The 21,498-nt window shown below is 44.0% G+C and overlaps 1 protein-coding gene across 1 annotated transcript in view; it reads right to left on the reverse strand.

Moving 5' to 3' along the window:
- LOC138771915 (phosphatidylinositol 4,5-bisphosphate 3-kinase catalytic subunit delta isoform-like) overlaps positions 1-21,498 on the reverse strand; it is a 55,471-nt gene that overhangs the window by 24,870 nt on the left and 9,103 nt on the right. The window contains exons 2-4 of the mRNA XM_069951917.1: positions 14,319-14,341; positions 4,562-4,789; positions 4,260-4,485 (exon numbers count right to left, since the gene is read on the reverse strand). Of these exons, the coding sequence (XP_069808018.1) occupies positions 4,260-4,485; positions 4,562-4,789; positions 14,319-14,341 (477 nt within the window). The remainder of the gene's footprint in view (positions 1-4,259; positions 4,486-4,561; positions 4,790-14,318; positions 14,342-21,498) is intronic.

The raw sequence follows: 21,498 nt of genomic DNA on the forward strand, positions 1-21,498 counted from the left end.
TAGGGTAGTGGTGGTAGTGGTAGTAGTAGTGGTGGTACAGTATGGGGTAGTGGTGGTAGTAGTAGTAGTGGTGGTAGAGTATGGGGTAGGGGTAGTTGTAGTGGTGGTAGAGTATAAGGTAGGAGTAGTAGTAGTGGTGGTACAGTATGGGGTAGGGGTAGTAGTAGTAGTGGTGGTACAGTATGGGGTAGGAGTAGGAGTGGTGGTACAGTATGGGGTAGGGGTAATAGTAGTGGTGGTACAGTATGGGGTAGGGGTAGTAGTAGTGGTGGTATAGTATGGGGTAGGGGTAGTAGTAGTGGTGGTACAGTATGGGGTAGGGGTAGTAGTAGTGGTGGTACAGTATGGGGTAGGAGTAGTAGTAGTGGTGGTACAGTATGGGGTAGGGGTAGTAGTAGTGGTGGTACAGTATGGAGTAGGGGTAGTAGTAGTGGTGGTACAGTATGGGGTAGGAGTAGTAGTAGTGGTGGTACAGTATGGGGTAGGGGTAGTAGTAGTGGTGGTACAGTATGGGGTAGGGGTAGTAGTAGTGGTGGTACAGTATGGGACAGGATCGACGAGGCAGGAGATGTGCGGCTGTGTAGGGGTAGTAGAGTAGTAGTACTAGTGGTGGTACAATATGGGACATGATCGACGAGGCAGGAGATGTGAAGGGGTAGTAGTAGTATATAATATCTAAGATGGTGAACAAGATAGGAGATGTGCAGCTGTGTAGAGTTAGGATTAGAAGTGGTAGTAGTATGGTGTAGAATATAATGGACAAGGCAAGTAGTGGTGGTAGTAGTACAGTACTGAAAATTTAGGGCAAAACAGGAGATGTGCGGCTATGTAAGGGTAGTAGTAATAATGGTGGTAGTAGTAGTAATAGTGGTGATAGTAGTAATAGTGGTGATAGTAGTAGTAATAGTGGTGGTAGTAGTAGTAATATTGGTGGTAGTAGTAGTAATAATAGTGGTGGTAGTAGTAGTAATAGTGGTGATAGTAGTAGTAATAGTGGTGGTAGTAGTAATAGTGGTGATAGTAGTAGTAATAGTGGTGGTAGTAGTAGTAATAGTGGTGATAGTAGTAGTAATAGTGGTGGTAGTAGTAGTAATATTGGTGGTAGTAGTAGTAATAATAGTGGTGGTAGTAGTAGTAATAGTGGTGATAGTAGTAGTAATAGTGGTGGTAGTAGTAGTAATATTGGTGGTAGTAGTAGTAATAATAGTGGTGGTAGTAGTAGTAATAGTGGTGATAGTAGTAGTAATAGTGGTGGTAGTGGTAGTAATAATGGTGGTAGTAGTAGTAATAGTGGTGATAGTAGTAATAGTGGTGATAGTAGTAGTAATAGTGGTGGTAGTCATAGTAATATTGGTGGTAGTAGTAGTAAAAGTAGTCTTAGTACTACAGTATAAAAGACAATAAAAAAGCAGGAGATGTGAGGCTGTGTAGGGGTGATAGTAAAAGTAGTAGTGATAGTGGTGGTAGTAGTAGTACAGCATAGAACATAATAAAGAAACAGGAAATGTGCGGTGTGTAGAACTAGTAGTAATAGTGGTGGTAGTAGTAGAATTAGTAGTAGTAGTACAGTGTAGAACATAATCGAGAAGGCAGAAGATGTGCGCCTGTGTAGTAGTAATAGTAGTAATAGTTGTGGTAGAAGGAGTAGTAATAGTAATAGTGGTGGTAGTAGTAGTAATAGTTGTGGTAGTAGTAGTACAGTATGGAACATAACAGACAAGCAGGAGATGTGCAGCTGGGTAGGGGTAGTAGTAGTAATAGTTGTGGTAGTAGTAGTACAGTATAGAACATAATAGACAAGCAGGAGATGTGCAGCTGGGTAGGGGTAGTAGTAGTAATAGTTGTAGTAGTAGTAGTAGTTGTGGTAGTAGTAGTACAGTATAGAACATAATAGACAAGCAGCAGAAGTGCAGCCGTATAGGAGTAGTAATAGTAATAGTTGTGTTAGTAGTACAGTATAGAACATAATAGACAAGCAGGAGAAGTGCAGCCGTATAGGAGTAGTAATAGTAATAGTTGTGTTAGTAGTACAGTATAGAACATAATAGACAAGCAGGAGAAGTGCAGCCGTATAGGAGTAGTAATAGTAATAGTTGTGGAAGTAGTAGTAGTAGTAATAGTTGTGGTAGTAGTAGTAGTAATAGTTGTGGTAGTAGTAGTAGTAATAGTTGTGGTAGTAGTTGTAGTAATAGTTGTGGTAGTAGTAGTAGTAATAGTTGTGGTAGTAGTTGTAGTAATAGTTGTGGTAGTAGTAGTAATAGTAATAGTTGTGGTAGAAGGAGTAATAGTAGTAATAGTTGTGGTAGTAGTAGTACAGTATGGAACATAATAGACAAGCAGGAGATGTGCAGCTGGGTAGGGGTAGTAGTAGTAATAGTTGTGGTGGTAGTAGTAGTAGTAGTAATAGTTGTGGTAGTAGTAGTAATAGTTGTGGTAGTAGTAGTAATAGTTGTGGTAGTAGTAGTAATAATAGTTGTGGTAGTAGTAATAGTTATGGTAGTAGTAGTAGTAATAGTTGTGGTAGTAGTAGTAATAGTTGTGGTAGTAGTAGTAATAGTTGTGGTAGTAGTAGTAGTAATAGTTGTGGTAGTAGTAGTAATAGTTGTGGTAGTAGTAGTAGTAATAGTTGTGGTAGTAGTAGTAGTAATAGTTGTGGTAGTAGTAGTAGTAATAGTTGTGGTAGTAGTAGTAATAGTTGTGGTAGTAGTTGTAGTAATAGTTGTGGTAGTAGTAGTAGTAGTAATAGTTGTGGTAGTAGTAATAGTAATAGTTGTGGTAGTAGTAGTAGTAATAGTTGTGGTAGTAGTTGTAGTAATAGTTGTGGTAGTAGTAGTAGTAGTAATAGTTGTGGTAGTAGTAGTACAGTATAGAACATAATAGACAAGCAGGAGAAGTGCAGCCATATAGGAGTAGTAGTAGTAGTAATAGTTGTGGTAGTAGTTGTAGTAATAGTTGTGGTAGTAGTTGTAGTAATAGTTGTGGTAGTAGTAGTAGTAGTAGTAATAGTTGTGGTAGTAGTTGTAGTAATAGTTGTGGTAGTAGTAGTAATAGTTGTGGTAGTAGTTGTAGTAATAGTTGTGGTAGTAGTAGTAGTAATAGTTGTGGTAGTAGTTGTAGTAATAGTTGTGGTAGTAGTTGTAGTAATAGTTGTGGTAGTAGTAGTAATAGTTGTGGTAGTAGTTGTAGTAATAGTTGTGGTAGTAGTAGTAGTAATAGTTGTGGTAGTAGTAGTAATAGTTGTGGTAGTAGTTGTAGTAATAGTTGTGGTAGTAGTTGTAGTAATAGTTGTGGTAGTAGTAGTAATAGTTGTGGTAGTAGTTGTAGTAATAGTTGTGGTAGTAGTAGTAGTAATAGTTGTGGTAGTAGAAGTAGTAATAGTTGTGGTAGTAGTAGTAATAGTTGTGGTAGTAGTAGTAATAGTTGTGGTAGTAGTTGTAGTAATAGTTGTGGTAGTAGTTGTAGTAATACTTGTGGTAGTAGTAGTAGTAGTAGTAATAGTTGTGGTAGTAGTTGTAGGAATAGTTGTGGTAGTAGTAATAGTTGTGGTAGTAGTTGTAGTAATAGTTGTGGTAGTAGTAGTAATAGTTGTGGTAGTAGTTGTAGTAATAGTTGTGGTAGTAGTAGTAGTAGTAATAGTTGTGGTAGTAGAAGTAGTAATAGTTGTGGTAGTAGTAGTAGTAATAGTTGTGGTAGTAGAAGTAGTAATAGTTGTGGTAGTAGTAGTAGTAATAGTTGTGGTAGTAGTAGTACAGTATGGTACATAATAGACAAGGCAGGAGATGTGTAGCTGTGTAGTAGTAGTAGTAGTACAGTATAGAACATAATAGACAAGCAGTAGATGTGCCGCCGTATAGGGGTGGTAGTAGTAGTAGTAGTACAGTATAGAACATAATAGACAAGCAGTAGATGTGCGGCCGTATAGGGGTGGTAGTAGTAGTAGTAGTACAGTATGGAACATGGCTTTTGGGACAGAACCAATTGTATCTCCCCTGAATCACTCATCTCTAGTAATAGGATCTGGGTGTTATTTTAGCAGGGTCCTATAGGGGCGCTACAGGTCACCAGAGAACTTTTCCTTCCCACAACATGGAGGCTCTGTAAAGCTCAGAAGGCAAAATGGAAATATACTACAGATACAGATAAAGAGAACACAAGTTCTCTCATGTAAGGATCCCGACACAACACTCAGAGTGTCCCCATAAGACCTAGGTGTGAACGTCCGGCAGATAAATCCCGGGTGGTAAGTTGTCACCATGCACCTCGGCCCAGCAGCAGCTTCATTTCATTACTGGGAAACCTCTTAGGCTGTTTGTTCTCTTTGGTAACTATTTTAAAGATGGGGAAGAAGAAGTCGAGGTCACACAGGTGCTGGTGGTCTTCGAGGATCTGGTGGTGGGATTCAGAATCCATACACATGAAGATGTAGCAGGACGGGTGATGGAGGAGGCTGAAGAGCGGCTCTTTGTACGCTCGGTGCCACACAATCTATGGAGAAGAAGAGTTATTGCCGAATCCACATCAGTATTATTACATTCGGCACCAGAGTACCGGCCTACCATACCTTCTTCAGGTTGGCCATGGTGGAGCTGAGCGGCACTGTAATGGTGAGGTGGATGCCGTTCGGTAGCAGGATGTCCACATCCAAAAAGCCTTTCGGAATCTGCTTAACGTTGACATATCTGGGCCTGGTCTGCAGGTGACTGGGGGCCGTGCTGTAGTTGACCTCACTTGTCCCAGGATGGACGTTGACGTAAGTCGGGGTATTAACATACTCGGGTTCCTTTTGTGCCTTTACAGAAGAAAAGTCAAGAACAACATTAATGGCTACAGATGGTCTCTGTCCGCGGCTCTCACCATGTTCTGCCACAATAACTATAAGGCCCCAAATGTTTTTTTGTACCACCGGCCAGAATGGTGAAAAGAGACAGGCCGCAGCTTCATAGTCAGGCGCAAAGATTTAAACTGTTCCGGAGCTCCAGAAATCATAATGAATCCCAGACACCGACTGTAATTATAGACCCTTAGGCTATGTTCACACTGTGTTTAGAGGCTTAAAGGAGAAGTCCAGCGACATTTTTTATTAAAGTATTCTATTGCCCCCCAAAAGTTATACAAATGACCAATATACACTTATTACGGGAAATGCTTATGAAGTGTTTTTTTCCCTGCATTCCCCCACTTCTTGGATAACATGGTGATGTCACTTCCTGGATAACTTGGTGATGTCACTTCTTGCATAACATGGTGATGTCACGACCTGGCTCCCAGAGCTGTGCGGGCTGTGGCTGCTGGAGAGGATAATGGCAGGGGGACACTGAGGGAGACAGGGCACTGGAGGGACACTGAGCATCCCCCTGCCATCATCCTCTCCAGCAGCCACAGCCCGCACAGCTCTGGGAGTCCGGTTGTGACATCGCCATGTTATCCAGGAAGTGACATCACCATATTATCCAGGAAGTGACATCACTATGTTATCCAGGAAGTGACATCACCATTTTATCCAGGACGTGACATCACCAGGTTATCCAGGAAGTGACATCACCATGTTATCCAGGAAGTGAAGCCTTGATGCAGTAGTAAGTGCAGGGAAAAAAGCACATTACAAGCATTTCCCGTAATAAGTGTATATTGGTCATTTGTATAAACTTCTCCTTTAAAGGGGTAGTTCATAAGAAAATGTCTTTCAAATCAACTGGTCCCAGTGTCAGAGATTTGTAATAAAAAAAAAAAAGTATTTCAGTACATATCAGCTGCTGTATGCCCTGCATGATGTGATGTATTCTTTCCAGTCTGACACTGTGCTCTCTGCTGCCACCTCTGTCCATGTCAGGAACTGTCCAGAGCAGCAGCAAATCCCCATAGAAAACCTCTCCTGCTCTCATGACTGGAGAGAATACACCACTCCCTGCAGGACAAACAGCAGCTGATAAGTATTGGAAGATTTTTGAGATTTTTTATTAGAAGTAAATTACAAATCTCTGGCACCAGTTGATTTAAAACAAAAACAAAAAAAACCTCCACCCTACTTCCACCTTGTACGCCCTCCTAACTAGTGAGGTCTATCTGTTTTTTCCAGATCTCGTGCAGCTAGTCTCTGGAGAAGTGTCACTACTTATGGGGACATACGGAGCAGCGGACGGGATGGTGCACTGAGGGGCCAAAGAAGAACACTTGAGGGTGCGTTCACACCTACAGGATCGGCAGCAGATGCTGTGTTAAGTTATTTAAATGAAATCTGCTGCGGATCCGCAGCAGTAAATACGCTGCGGATCCTGTAGGTGTGAACGCACCCTGAGTGCACCAAAGGGGCTTATTTGCATTTCATTTATTAAATTACTGCAAAATGGCGCAGCAGACAGAAATAAGAGGAGCAGCATCGGAGTCACCACCTGACCAGCTACAGGTGTCAGAAGGTTTGTGTGTTTTCATTTAAGAGACAGAGAAAATGCAGCAACCACGCATGCCCAATAGAGCAACCCATGGTATACACCCAAACGCTACTGCACTAATCCTTTGTATGGAACTGGATAAGGAGCCATTTTACTATTTGATTCAACAGAACTCAATATATATATATATATATATATATATATATACTGTACCACAACCACTGTAAGGAACAACGAAAATGTCCAGTCCAATATCAGACATAAGGTCACAAAATCATCATAATAAATCATTATCCAGACTGACAAATAGAAAAAAAACATGAGACTGAGGTGGTCCAACGCATTTCAACCTAAAACGGTATCCTCAGGGGAGCATTGAGGCCTAGTGTCCGGTCCCTGCTGCTGAGCCTCCTCCATCTGCATCTCTCTCCATCTCTCCCTTGGACACCGGTGGGTCTCTGGGCTCAGTGGTCCCTGATGAAGGAGACCTTTTATATCACAGAACAATCCTGACTATTTGGTAGATATAAGTGATCTCTGTGCACAGACGCCATGTCAGGGCCACCTTGTCATGGTCTAATTACAGCTGCATTTGGGGATGTAATTGTCCCTACAGAAAACACACAAACATATACAGTGAGTGTTCCCCAACCTCTGGGGAGCCCCAGCTTTTGCAGTACTACAACTCCCAGCATGCACTGACAGCCCAGGGCATTGTAGTTATGCAGCTTCTGGATTCTATATAACAATGTTCCCATCCTGGGGCTCTCCAGCTGTATGGCACACCTACTGTACAATACCATAGGCTGGCAGTGCATGCTGGGAGTTGTAGTTGCCACAGAGTTTGGGGAACCCTCAGTGTAGGCCTAGAGGTCATATACCTGCACTGTATACACTGTATCCCCTGGGGCTCTGCAGGGCTCTGGCCTTATATACTGTAGTAGTTTCCTCTAGTCAGATACCAAGTCATCATGGGGCACAGATAACCCCCTATATACTATACAGCCCTATATACACCCTATATACACCCTATATACTGTACAGCCCTATATACACCCTATATACACCCTATATACTGTACAGCCCTATATACACCCTATATACTGTACAGCCCTATATACACCCTATATACTATACAGCCCTATATACACCCTATATACTATACAGCCCTATATACACCCTATATACTATACAGCCCTATATACACCCTATATACTATACAGTCCTATATACACCCTATATACTATACAGCCCTATATACACCTTATATACTATACAGCCCTATATACACCCTATATACTATACAGCCCTATATACACCCTATATACTATACAGCCCTATATACACCCTATATATTATACAGCCCCCCAGACTCCCCCAACTCACCATGCTGCCACCTGCAGAGCAATATACAATGTACAGTCTGAGAACAGCGACCTCTACAGGACACAGGATGTAATGAACCCCACAGCCGGTATAGATGGGTCTGTATACAGAATATACACTGCTCATATACATACACCGCTTATACATCTATATACACTGCTCATATATCTGTATACACTGCTCATATATATACACACTGCTCATACATCTATATACACTGCTCCTATATCTGTATATACACTGCTCATATATCTGTATATACACTGCTCATATATCTATATACACTGCTCATATATCTGTATACACTGCTCATATATCTATATACACTGCTCATATATCTATATACACTGCTCATATATCTATATACACTGCTCATATATCTGTATATACACTGCTCCTATGTCTGTATATACACTGCTCATATATCTATATACACTGCTCATATATCTATATACACTGCTCATATATCTATATACACTGCTCATATATCTATATACACTGCTCATATATCTGTATATACACTGCTCCTATGTCTGTATATACACTGCTCATATATCTATATACACTGCTCATATATCTATATACACTGCTCATATATCTGTATATACACTGCTCCTATGTCTGTATATACACTGCTCCTATGTCTGTATATACACTGCTCCTATGTCTGTATATACACTGCTCATATATCTATATACACTGCTCATATATCTATATACACTGCTCATATATCTGTATATACACTGCTCATATATCTGTATATACACTGCTCATACATTTATATACACTGCTCATATATCTATATACACTGCTCATACATCTGTATATACACTGCTCATATATCTATATACACTGCTCATATATATATATATATATATATATATATATATATATATATATATACACACTGCTCATACATCTATATACACTGCTCATACATCTGTATATATACTGCTCATACATTTATATACACTGCTCATATATCTATATATACACTGCTCCTATGTCTATATACACTGCTCATATATCTGTATATACGCTGCTTATATATCTATATACACTGCTCATATATCTATATACACTGCTCATATATCTGTATATACACTGCTCATATATCTATATATACGCTGCCTATATATCTGCATATATACCTGTGTTTATATACACTGCTCCTATATCTCTATATACCTGGGTGTAATATACACTGATATCAGATATACACTGCATATATATATATATATATATATGGGCGGTCTTGGCATTTCTGGGGCCCCAAGGAAAGTTATGTCTGCCCCCCCCCCCTCGACATGTGCTTCACAACAATAGACCGCTGTGTGTTGCCCCCAGTAGTATATACCCCTTGTGCGCTACCGCTAGTAGTATATACCCCTTGTGTGCTGCCCCCAATAGTATATACCCCTTGTGTCCTGCCCCCAGTATTGCATACCCCTTGTGTGCTTCCCCCAGTAGTATATAGACCCCTGTGTGTTCCCCCAGTTATATATAGCCCCCCATGTGCTCCCCCAGAAGTATATAGACCTCCTGTGTGCTGCCCCAGTTGTATATAAACCCCCTGTGTGCTTCCCCCAGTTGTATATACCCACTGTGTGCTGCCCCAGTTGTATATACCCCCTGTGTGCTCCCCCACTAGTATATAGTCCCCCTGTGTGCTCCCTCAGTGGTATTTAGTCCCCCTGTGTGCTCCCCCACTTGTATATAGACCTCCTGTGTGCTCCCCCACTTGGATATAGACCCCTGTGTGCTCCTCCAGTAGTATATAAACCCCCTGTGTAGTTCCCCCCAGTATTATATAGACCCCCTGTGTGCCCCACCAGTATTATATACTCCTGTGTGCTCTCCCAGTAGTATATAGACTCCTGTGTGCTCCTCCAGCAGTATATAGACCCCCTGTGTGCCTCACCAGTAGTATATAGACCCCCTGTATATTCCCCCAGTAGTATATAGACCCCTGTGTGCTCCCCCAGTAGTATATAGACCCCCTGTGTGCTCCCCCAGTAGTATATAGCCCCCCCTGTGTGCTCCCCCACTTGAATATAGACCTTCTGTGTGCTCCCCCAGTTGTATATAGACCCCATTTTGCTGCCCCAAGTAGTATATAGACCCCCTGTGTGCTGCCCCCAGTAGTATATAGACCCCTCTGTGAAGCCCCAGTAGTTTATAGCCCCCCTGTGTGCTCCCCCAGTTATATATAGCCCCCCTGTGTGCTCCCCCTGTTATATAGACCCCCCTGTGTGCTCCCCCATTTATATAGACCCCCCCTGTGTGCTCCCCCCATTTATAAAGACCCCTGATGTGCTCTCCCCCAGTTAAACAGACCCCTGTGTGCTCCCCCTTCCATATAGTATATAACACAATAAAACAAACACTTATACTCACCTTGGTCCGGGCATCTCCTCTTCTCTTCACTCTTGTGGCCGCAGGAAGGGTTTTCCCTGCGATCACAAGAGGCTGCACTCCCCTTGTTCTGGCGCTGATGCTCCAGTGATGTCACTGGAGCACCGGCACCACAAAGACAAAGCTGCCACTTGTGACCGCAGGGAAAACACTTTCTGTGGCCACAAGAGTGACTGAAAGGAAGGGGGCCAATGTCTCCCGCCCTGTCAGTGCTGCTGCATGTAACTATGAGCGCTCATTACGAGTGCTCATAGTTACAGTTCAGATCGCAGCAGCAAGCGGGGCAGCGGCCCTGTCCAGCAGTCTTGAGCACAAGAGCAGGACGTGGGGGCCCCAAGCGATCGCTTGGGGTGCTTGGTGCCAAAGACCGCTACTGTATGTATATATATATATATATATATATATATATATATATATATATATATATTTTTTTTTTTAATTTATTTTTTTTAAATAAGACATGTTTTATACAGCCTCAGCCACCCAGGGTATTGATCCATGTGCTCGGTCTCTGGTGGATATGCCCTGCTGATACTTCTGGATCTTCTTTACGTACTTACATCCCTTGACCATCGGAGACATCTTCATCTTCAGTGTTTCCTCCTTCCAGCCCAGACCGTCATGAAGACTTCCCCCAGCCACCCCTGTTCTCTGCACACTAACCCAAATGCTGCTACCCACAATGCCCCTTTCATTGCCCCCTCAAATACTATTAGCCCCCTCTTTTTACCCCACAAATTAATAGCCCCCTCACTAGTGTTTTATACCCATTTTATGGTACATCTTGGGCAATGGGGCTGCCTTCCATCTATCCTGGTGTGAGGAATGGATAACAGGATAAGGCCAGGTTCACACTATGTAAAAACAACGGTTGTATTTCATAACAACTGCCTTTATTTCACAAATAACAGCTATTGTTTGCACAACTACGGCCGTTGTTATGAAATACGGCCGTTGTTTCAACATACCATCACTTTATTTCCATTTTTTATCATACATATTTTAGTACTTACTTACTTGTTATTGTACTTGCTTTTTTTTTTTTTCACTTTTTTTACAGTTCAACCTCAACATTTTGTGATGTCATTTTTTTCACTGACCTTCTGGTTATTTTCATATTTTTACCTATTTTTTGTTGTGATTTCTATCACCGTTTGGCTTATTTGTCTGTCATTAGGGTTTTTGTGTCACTAGATGGCGTGGATGTTCTCGGCTCGGATATCAGAGCCCTTGAAGGTTTCTGGTCAGACTCCAGGTTGTGGACAGACAGTGTGTGCGATTATTTACTAAGTGTTATAATTTAGGGGGATTTGGGTATACTTACCTTGTTGCACATATAATCCAAGGCAAGAATATACTACGACACTACTACTCAGGTGTAAAGTTTCATAACAACAAAGCGTCCAGAGATGGCTGCTGTCTTGTATCACGACTCGTTCCCGACTATGGTCCTCAGCTTAAAATTTTTATTCCATCACATACAGTCGTGGGATAAAAGCTCAAAGGCCCAAATGATCATACTCGAGTTAGTGCCGCATTTATATACTGTATTCTATACTTACCTTTTTCTTGTATTGCTGTTTGGGATTTAGGTGCAGGTCGGCGCATGCTCCGGCAGGTGTCCAGTGCGTGTTCTTACGGGTCTGTGGTGTGGCTTGTATATATATATATATATATATCACATGGACAGGTATCTTAAATACTTATTAGGTGTATTATTGGTCCCAATTGTATATAAATAGCCCCCTTAAAGAGGTTCTCCCGGCCAGGGGGTATTTTTGAGGATCGCCAGGGAGGGGGTGGAAATTGAAGCCGGAGGACACTTACCTCCCCCGTTCCAGCGCTGGTGCCCGGATCGCGCCGCCCGGTACTCCCGTCCCGCGGCTACTTCCTGGTCAGAGCTGCCACATGAGACGTGATGTCTCAAGGCAGCTATGCCAATCAGCGGCCGTAGCAGGGTCCCGCCTCGGCCGCTGAATGGCAGACGTGACGTCTCAAGGCAGGGCTCAGATAACCATAAACTTTTTCGGCCTGGCTTGAAAGGGTCCTAGGGTTGCTGCAGGGCTCCTGGCCACCTTTATCCCATAATCTCTTTCTCTGGATAATTCCCTTTCTCCTTTTGTCTTATCTATTAACCAAATATCAAGATCGCCATATAGTTCAATGTCACAGGGCCAAGCTTACAGGTAGAAGGGGCAGGGTTGGCGTCAGCACCTGGTGAACTCGGCTGGGGCCCCCCTGGTCCTGGGGGGCCCAGTTTGCTGACAAGTGCTGCACCGACCCCTCTTAACAATAGCTTACAGCAGGGGCGTAGCTAGGATTCATGGGGCCCCATAGCAAAAAATTGTATGGGGTCCCCCTACATACTATAATATATATATATATATATATATATATATATATATATATATATATATATATATTCGGTGATGTGGCAAAAGAAAAAAAATCTCTCGTGGCCAGAGGCAGAATCCTGCGTGTAGCCACAACAGTGACTGGCAGAGGAGAAAGCCAATGTCTGCTTGTTCTGTCCATCCACTGTATTTAACTATAACAGTGTATTAGGAGCCTCATGGGTATATACATAGGTGCAGGAGCAGACTACCTTTTGCTTAACCCATTATTTACTGCAGTGTGTAAGTGACCCAGTGTTCTCTTACATGCTGTAACACAAAGGGTTAATAGAGAAGACAATTAGCTCTCTCCTTCACTATTCCTGCACTGATAACCCCTGACCTCTGCAGGAGCTCAGAGAACGGAGGTCAGAGGTTATCAGAGTAGTGAGGCAGAGAGCTAATTGTTAACCCTTTTTTGTGTTGCAGCATGTAAGAGAACACTGGGTCATTTACACACTGAAGTACCTAAAGGGTTAAGCAAAAGGACACAGGAGACTCTTATCTTCCCTGGGCCCCCTCCCTCTATGGGCCCCATAGCAACCGCCTTCCCTGCCTCTATGGTAGCTACGCCACTGGCTTACAGTTAAATGCATTGCTCTAATTGAAGCAATCAGTGTTATCGCTGGCTAACTAACACTGCCTGTGGCCACAAGAGGCCACTCTCATCCCCTAAGCTCCAATACATAAGTGACATTACACCTGCAGGTCATTTGTGCGCTGTAGAGCGGAGAGCAGGGGGAGATGCCCAAGGACTGAATAGAAGTCAGAGCAGGTTAGTATGTTGTTTTTTTATAGAATAACTTAAGGAGGAGGATGCTCACTACTTAAGGGTAACCGACATGGGGGACATTGCCTACATGGAAGGGGAGGCACTCACTACTCCTAGAAGCTAGATGGTGGTGACAAGGACACCATATGCCGATACTCCATTTCCTCTTCAGGCCACTCCATAAGCACTTGTGGACGGCCGGACTCCAGGTAAGTAGCCCACACCATGAAGAGCACCTGCACCATGCTGCCAACCTGTCACCACCATATTTTCTGAGGTTTCATCTTCAAATTGTGGAGGAAACACAGTGAGTGAGAAGCAGCAACCCAGGCATGGTAACACAGGGCCTGAGCTTTCTATTGCTGTATAGCAGCCTTTAATACTTTTTTTTTTTTTTGGGGGGGGGGGGGGGGAGTAGAAGTTAAAACGTTCCCAAAAGCCGCTTTACCTATTGAAAAAATATGTGTTTTGTATGCTCTTTACACTGCAAAACAAGCCCCAATAGTCCCACTATAGTAGTTGTAATTGTTTAGCTGTTTTTGTGCAGTTCGTTTAAACATCATATGAAGAATATTGTCCCTAAAGATTAAGATCATCTAATATACGCAGCAAACACCTTGAAGGCTTCTTCAGGTTATGAGCTTGGTGTCCTTTATTGTTTGCTAGGTCAACAACCTACGCTGTATCCTGGCTGTATGTGCGGCTGAGCTGAGGTTATATCCACTCATCTCCACCATGAAGGCCATCACCGTTCTCCTCCTTGGGGTCTTCTCCAGCTTCTTTGGTAAGTGTCTACATTATTTTTTGGAGATCCTTCTTCTGCCAGTCACCCAGCTTTCCCAGAGACAGATTCTACAGGATTCTACATATGATATTGCCGTGGCCCGGGCACTGTGTGCAGATGTTGTGGCTTCTAGTGTTTAGGCTGGTTTTGTCACGGTGGCCAGGAGTGGCAGTACTCACCCCTGGATACTCGGGCACCGGTCCTTTGGTAGAGCAACAGTGAGATGTGAGGATGCAGGTTCACCACAAGAGATGCAAGGTCCAAGGCTTAACCAGAAGTTAAGGTTTACTTCAGTGCAATACACAATACAACAAACAACTGCTCCCAGGTGCTAGTGCAAAAAGAGGACAACGACAATACAGTAGAGACTTGAGGTAGATAGAAGAAGATTGTGTGCAAGGGAAGTGCAGGGGCCAGGTAGGAGCCCTTGCCTAATTAGTAGAAGAATTCTGCCAGCATGTGTGTAGAATAGGTACTTGAAGAAGAATCCTCAAATTCACGTTTAGATATCTGTTCATCTGACGAGTAGTACGAGTCCCAGGTCTCTGTCTCTGGATGAAGCTACCACTAAAGATTTCCCCAAGTGGACGAGCATACGTCAGTAAGGCACTTCGGCCCGTAGCAACTTTGCCTCACTGGGGATCAGTCCCTCTGCCTTTCCTTAGGGGGTTACTGTCCTGACTGAAAGAATCCTCAGCGTAGGCAATGGTGGTCCTAATGTTCTGGTTATCCCACCTCTAGGGCTTAGCACTGTATAGTGCAGGTATCAGTCTCTCTGGAAACAGGTCTTATCTCTTCCCTAGCTAGACCACAACTAAATCGCCACAGGAAACCCCTATCCTGCCTAGGGCTGTCACAGGAAATCTGGGTGAGAGAGTGTAGAGGTGTGGAGAGTGTCTTGCTTCTCTGATTGGTTAAACATAGCTAAACCTTTGTAGGACTGTAGCTGTGCCTAGGGGGAAGTGAGACACCTAGTGTCTGGAGTGGAAAGCACAGCTGCCAGCCCTTGACACCTGGGAGAATTATATTCTAACATGTGGTTAGAAGTTAGTGAACCCAGTAGTGGGGCACCACGTAGTCATGGCCTTAGATTTCTGGTGCTTTATTCTTCATTTTGCAGATGTTGCTCAGGGTTGACCCCTTCCGGGTGGAGAAAGCATCATCTCTGGAGAACCCTCCAACCCTGTAAATGTAAGTCTTTATACTTTATACAGAATACTGTATCTTATAATTACCAACCACCTCAGCCCTGAACCACTTCTGTACCATAAAGGGGTGTAACTAGAGAGAAGACATGATTCCTCTGCCACCAAATATAATTGTGTTCTTGCAAAAACCATCAAAAACTCCTCCCACTTTAGCCGATGTGACAGGAAAGACTTCAATAGCAAAGTCTGTTACATCCCTCCCATGCCGCTTAACTATCCTATCCCCTTCCCTCCGTTGTTTTTTTTATTTAAAACAATCTCAGGGCGGGCCGGCCTCTGCAGATGCCATGCCACTCCTTGCTGCTTCTTTCTCTTTGACTCCTCCTCTTTGTGCACTTTCCCCCTCGATATGCCCCGCCTTTCTCTAGTTCTGCCTTATCCCCTTCCTGTCCTAGCTACACCTGCAACCCATCTCCCTCTCTTAACAAGACGTGACCCCAGTATAAAGCTGTCCCCCTGCTCTTCCTCCAGTCCTGGGGTGACTAAACTGGGAGCTCCTGTACCCGGCACCTTATACACCACTGGTGATGGGAGGACGGTTTAATCTCCTCATATATTCTGCTAAATGACAGACTCAGCATTGTTACCTGGATGTAAGGACATTGTGTATAGTGACTATCAGTGATGGTGGATATTATATGTATCTATACAGGATGGACCAGTTCATGACTCCCCTCTAGATGACATTGTTATCCTGCAGCCGATGCCTCCAGTTTTTTATCTTGAATCACCTAAATTAATAGCTAAAAATGGTTAATTTAATATGACGACGTGTTCTACAAATCCAGGTAAGATCAGAATTTTTATTTGGAGATACCACCATGCGTGTGCCGTTATCTTAATACACATTGGGGGAGATTTATCAAACATGGTGTAAAGTAGAATTGGCTCAGTCACCCCTAGCAACCAATCAGATTCCACCTTTCACTTTCCAAAGAGTCTGTGAGGAATGAGAGGTGGAATCTGATTGGTTGCTAGCGGCAACTGAGCCAGTTCTACTTTACACCATTTTGATAAATCTCCCCCATAGTACTTTTTAAAGGATCCAGAAGGGAGACACCACCAACCGAAGGTCCAGAACAGGATCCCACCAAGGGCAATATCTGCAAAGAGTTTGTATGTTCTCTCTGTGTTTGCATGGGTTTCCTCCAGGTACTCCTGTTTTCTCCCACACCATAAACATACAGATAGGTGACTTTAGAAGCAATCTATAAGAATCTTCGTTTGGATGAGCTGTTTCAAAGGTGGACAACCTTCTTCTTTAGACGATAGGATCTGAGGAAGTAGGTTGTCCACCTTTCAAAATGCATCATCCAAAGATTCTTATTAAGAGGATATAAAGAAGCAGCTTAAAAAGTCAGTCGGTCTGTTCTCGGATCTGTATTAGTTTATAGGTCGAGGGTCTGTATTAGTTTTCGGAGTCTGGTCTGGGGTTTGTATTAGTTTATGGAGTCTGGTCTGAGGTCATTCAGTACATTCGCTTTAAGAGCTACCTTGATACCAACTCCTTAAAGGGGTGCTCCAGCGAAAAGCTTTTTCCCAGTAATATAAACATATTACAAAGTTATATAACTTTGTAATATGCTTCAATTACCTATCTGCCCCCCTTCCCTATCTTTTCCCCCTCACCCCCCCACCAGGAAGTGAAGTAAACTCAGTCTTACCTAATTACTGTTGAACCCAGGCTGCTCTGTGGCAGCCATTTTGCGACAATTACATCATCAAGAGGGAGGCGGGTCTAAGCCCTGTTAGGCCAGCCTCCTTTTCTCAGATGAGACAGGTTGCTCAGCTCTGATTGGCTGAGCAAGCTGTAAGCCATCTAATAGTTTTACAGAGTCAGTTCGACATCACAGGAGACAAAGTGCATCATGGGAAAGCCCAAACCAGGAAGTGAAGAAAAAATGAAGACACCAACTGGAGCTTCATAGACCGGCAAACAGCGGGAAATTCAAACGGAGACAGAATCCAGAGGCATGGTAAATGTAAAAACTATGTTTATGATTGATTGATTGTTTTTTTTTATCAGCACCGTAGTACCCCTTTAACAGTGACATCCACAGCAGCCTTATTATCTTAAAGAAAATTGCTCGGTTAATATGAAAATCATGTGGAAATCTATATTTATGTCAGTGAGGCAAAATTGTTAAGGACCTTCCATCTTCTTCATCTTCTATTGGCTAGTATAGGACATGTGACTGAGTGGATGTTGTGAGGCATTGACTGACAAGACCCTCGAGTTTCTATTTATTTCAGCTATTTGCATATGTGCTGTGATTGGCTGTTGGTGCTCTGCTGTGTAGCTTGGCCATTACTTCCTATGGAAAATTAGGGGTCTTTAAACTTAAATTTCTTAAAAACGACAAATTTGATTGAGGGTACGTTCACACTTACCGGATCCGCAGCTGATTTTCTGCTGCGCATCCGCAGCAGATCCGCGGCAGATTTCATTTAAATAACTGAACCCAGCATCAAATCTAGACCATAAAATCGGCTGCAGATCTGCTGCGGATCCTGTAGGTGTGAACGCACTCTGAAATGAAAAATACTTAGCTCACCTGTCACCGCTGAGGGCTTTTTAACAGTTTTATATGGCAAAACCAAATATGTTTACTTTTTAATTCTATATATGTCATATGTCTTTATATGTTGTTATATGTCTTTATATATTGTTTTATGTCCCTCTTTCTACGGTTTTGAAAGTTAGTTTGGGGACCCAGCTGTCATACCGACAGCCGAACTCCTGGCAAAGTAGACTCATGTAAAGCTGCTAGGCTGCCGGCATACTAAAGGTAGCGGCCTTAGTAGTGACTGCCATAAAAACGATCCCTTATGACGTTCTGTCATTAGCCACACCCATATAAACCACACCCATATATACGACGCCCACAATGGGACCCATATATTTGCTAAAAATTTCGTTGTAGCAAATAGGTGACCTGTGGATCTTTTTGTTGTCTTCCAGCCCCCACAATGGATTCCTGACCAGGACAGGCCGAGTCCTCAGGATGGATTTCCCCTCTGATGATGTGTTTCCTCTTCTCTCCTGACCCATCATATTCTCTCTCCATGATTTCCCTTCCCTCCATGTCTCACAACCAATAAAGTAGCAGAGATCAGCACATTGTGTTCACTTAGTTCTTCTTTTTTGGCAGGTGTGTCTAGTGGTGGTGTTACAGTGTACAGGGCAGGTGTGTCTAGTGGTGGTGTTACATTGTATAGGGCAGGTGTGTCTAGTGGTGGTGTTACAGTGTACTGGGCAGGTGTGTCTAGTGGTGGTGTTACAGTGTACAGGGCAGGTGTGTCTAGTGGTGGTGTTATAGTGTACAGGGCAGGTGTGTCTAGTGGTGGTGTTACAGTATACAGGGCAGGTGTGTCTAGTGGTGGTGTTATAGTGTACAGGGCAGGTGTGTCTAGTGGTGGTGGTGGTGGTGTTACAGTGTACAGGGCAGATGTGTCTAGTGGTGGTGTTACAGTGTACTGGGCAGGTGTGTCTAGTGGTGGTGTTACAGTGTACAGGGCAGGTGTGTCTAGTGGTGGTGGTGTTACAGTGTACAGGGCAGGTGTGTCTAGTGGTGGTGGTGGTGTTACATTGTATAGGGCAGGTGTGTCTAGTGGTGGTGTTACAGTGTACAGGGCAGGTGTGTCTAGTGGTGGTGGTGTTACAGTGTACAGGGCAGGTGTGTCTAGTGGTGGTGTTACAGTGTATAGGGCAGGTGTGTCTAGTGGTGGTGTTACAGTGTACTGGGCAGGTGTGTCTAGTGGTGGTGTTACAGTGTACAGGGCAGGTGTGTCTAGTGATGGTGTTACAGTGTACTGGGCAGGTGTGTCTAGTGGTGGTGGTGGTGTTAGTGTACAGGGCAGATGTGTCTAGTGGTGGTGTTACAGTGTACAGGGCAGGTGTGTCTAGTGGTGGTGGTGGTGTTAGTGTACAGGGCAGATGTGTCTAGTGGTGGTGTTACAGTGTACAGGGCAGGTGTGTCTAGTGGTGGTGGTGTTACAGTGTACAGGGCAGGTGTGTCTAGTGGTGGTGATGTTACATTGTATAGGGCAGGTGCGTCTAGTCTGTATATAATTGCCCTGAATGATACTGGACAAGCCCATACTACTTGTATAACTTTAGTAATCCAGTTATTGTCCCTCTGCATGAACATCGTGGGCCTAACAATGTTCCGGCTCATGGAGGTCGCAGCATCATTAGGGATGTGAGACTGGAGTTGCTGGAGACTGGGGGAGCTCATCAGACATTAATCCATAGAAAACCTATAGGATCAGCTTAGTGGTTGTGTAGAGGCTGGTACCGTATTTTTCAGCAAGATGACTTTGTAACCCCAAAAAATCTCAGAAGTCGGGGGTTGTCTTATACGCCAGGTATGGTAGCCGCATACGGTGGGGGGTTCCTGGCAGCTCCTCTCTCCCGGCAGCCACGTGGGAGAATGACAGAGGCTTCGGGAACTTCCGGCGCAGTCAGTGTCTCTGCCTGGAACATGACAGGAGACGCGGGGCTGAGAGAGGAGCTGCCAGGAATGGGTGACTTCTAGGATCGTTTGTTTTTTTACAGGGGGAGTCGGGCGGTGGAGGGGTTCTGGGGACTACACTACAGGCTCTCCCAAGACCCCTGCACCACCGCCTCCTGGTTCAGTTAAAGGGGTAGTGCGGCGCTAAAAAATTATTCACAGAATAACACACATTACAAAGTTATACACCTTTGTAATGTATGTTATGTCTGTGAATCGCCCCCTTCCCCGTGTCCCACCACCCCCACCCGTGTACCCGGAAGTGTGTGGTGCATTATACATTACCTGATCCGTGTCGAGGGCCGTCCGCCATTTTGTGCCAAACGTCATCTTCGGACGGACGGGCGATTCACTGCCACCGTCCCCCCTCCGCCACGTCACAACTGTGTTCAGCCGCGATTGGCTGAGCACAGTTATGCTCAGCCAATCGCGGCTGAGCGGCTGATGACGCGGCAGAGGGGGGGCGGTGGCAACGATTCGCCCGTCCGTCCGAAGATGACGTTTGGCACAAAATGGCGGACGGCCCTCGACACGGATCAGGTAATGTATAATGCACCACACACTTCCGGGTACACTGGTGGGGGTGGTGGGACACGGGAAGGGGCCGATTTACAGACATAACATACATTACAAAGGTGTATAACTTTGTAATGTGTGTTATTCTGTGAATAATTTTTTAGCGCCGCACTACCCCTTTAACCCCTGCCTGACCACAACAGGGCACCCCAGCTGCAGCTAGTCAGCCACTTCTGAAGTATAGTCTGTATAGAATATAATTTAGGAGTGGGTGACTGGTTGCAGGTGGTAAACCCTTCTGCGGTCAGGCAGGGGTAACATTTTCCGGTGTATAAGACGAACCCCTGAAAGTCTTCTTAAATGCCGAGTCGTCTTATATGCCGGTAAATAGGTTAATTCTGCAGCCCAGAACCTCAATGACCAAAGGGTCGCCCCTCCAAGAGAAATGGGAAGCCATGCGGCTTCTACTTAAATGCTCCATGATATAATATCACTGGAGCAGGAACTTTTTACATTTTCCATAAAACTTCCTTACATTTTTAGTAGTGTATTTCTGTATAATATTAAATATTTCTGTTAATGCTATTATATTTCTTTTGATGATGGGCTGTGTCCCTGGTAATTTTAGCGAATGGATTTTTGGGCTTGGAAAATAATTTTTTTTTAAAATAAATAAAAAAAATCAATAATATATTGAATCACCCCCCCCCCTCCTGGAGAATAACAATTCCTTCTATACATGTCATTATCTTTTCTATCTCCTTCCCTCAGTTTTGAGCTGCTGCTCTCTGTGTCTGTGCTGCTGAGTCCCTCTCCGCTCTCACCCCCTTCTCCCCCCTCCTATCTCAGACGGCTGATATAAGAGGGGATGATTCCACATATATTTTACCTTACCAGATAACCCCTTTAATATATCAATACCTACACTGTTATTACTTTTCCCCGGCCTCCCCCCTCATCTCTCTTCCTTTCCCCCCGGCCTCCCCCCTTCGCTCTCTATCTTTCTCTTTCCCCCTCCTCACTCTCTTCCCCCTTGGCTCTCTTTCTCTTCCCCCCGGCCTCCCCCTTTGGCTCTCTCTCCTCTCCCGTTCTTTACCCTTGTCTCTCTCCCCCCCTCCTCG

Source organism: Dendropsophus ebraccatus, chromosome 14, assembly GCF_027789765.1.
Source record: "Dendropsophus ebraccatus isolate aDenEbr1 chromosome 14, aDenEbr1.pat, whole genome shotgun sequence".
Lineage (NCBI taxonomy): Eukaryota > Metazoa > Chordata > Amphibia > Anura > Hylidae > Dendropsophus > Dendropsophus ebraccatus.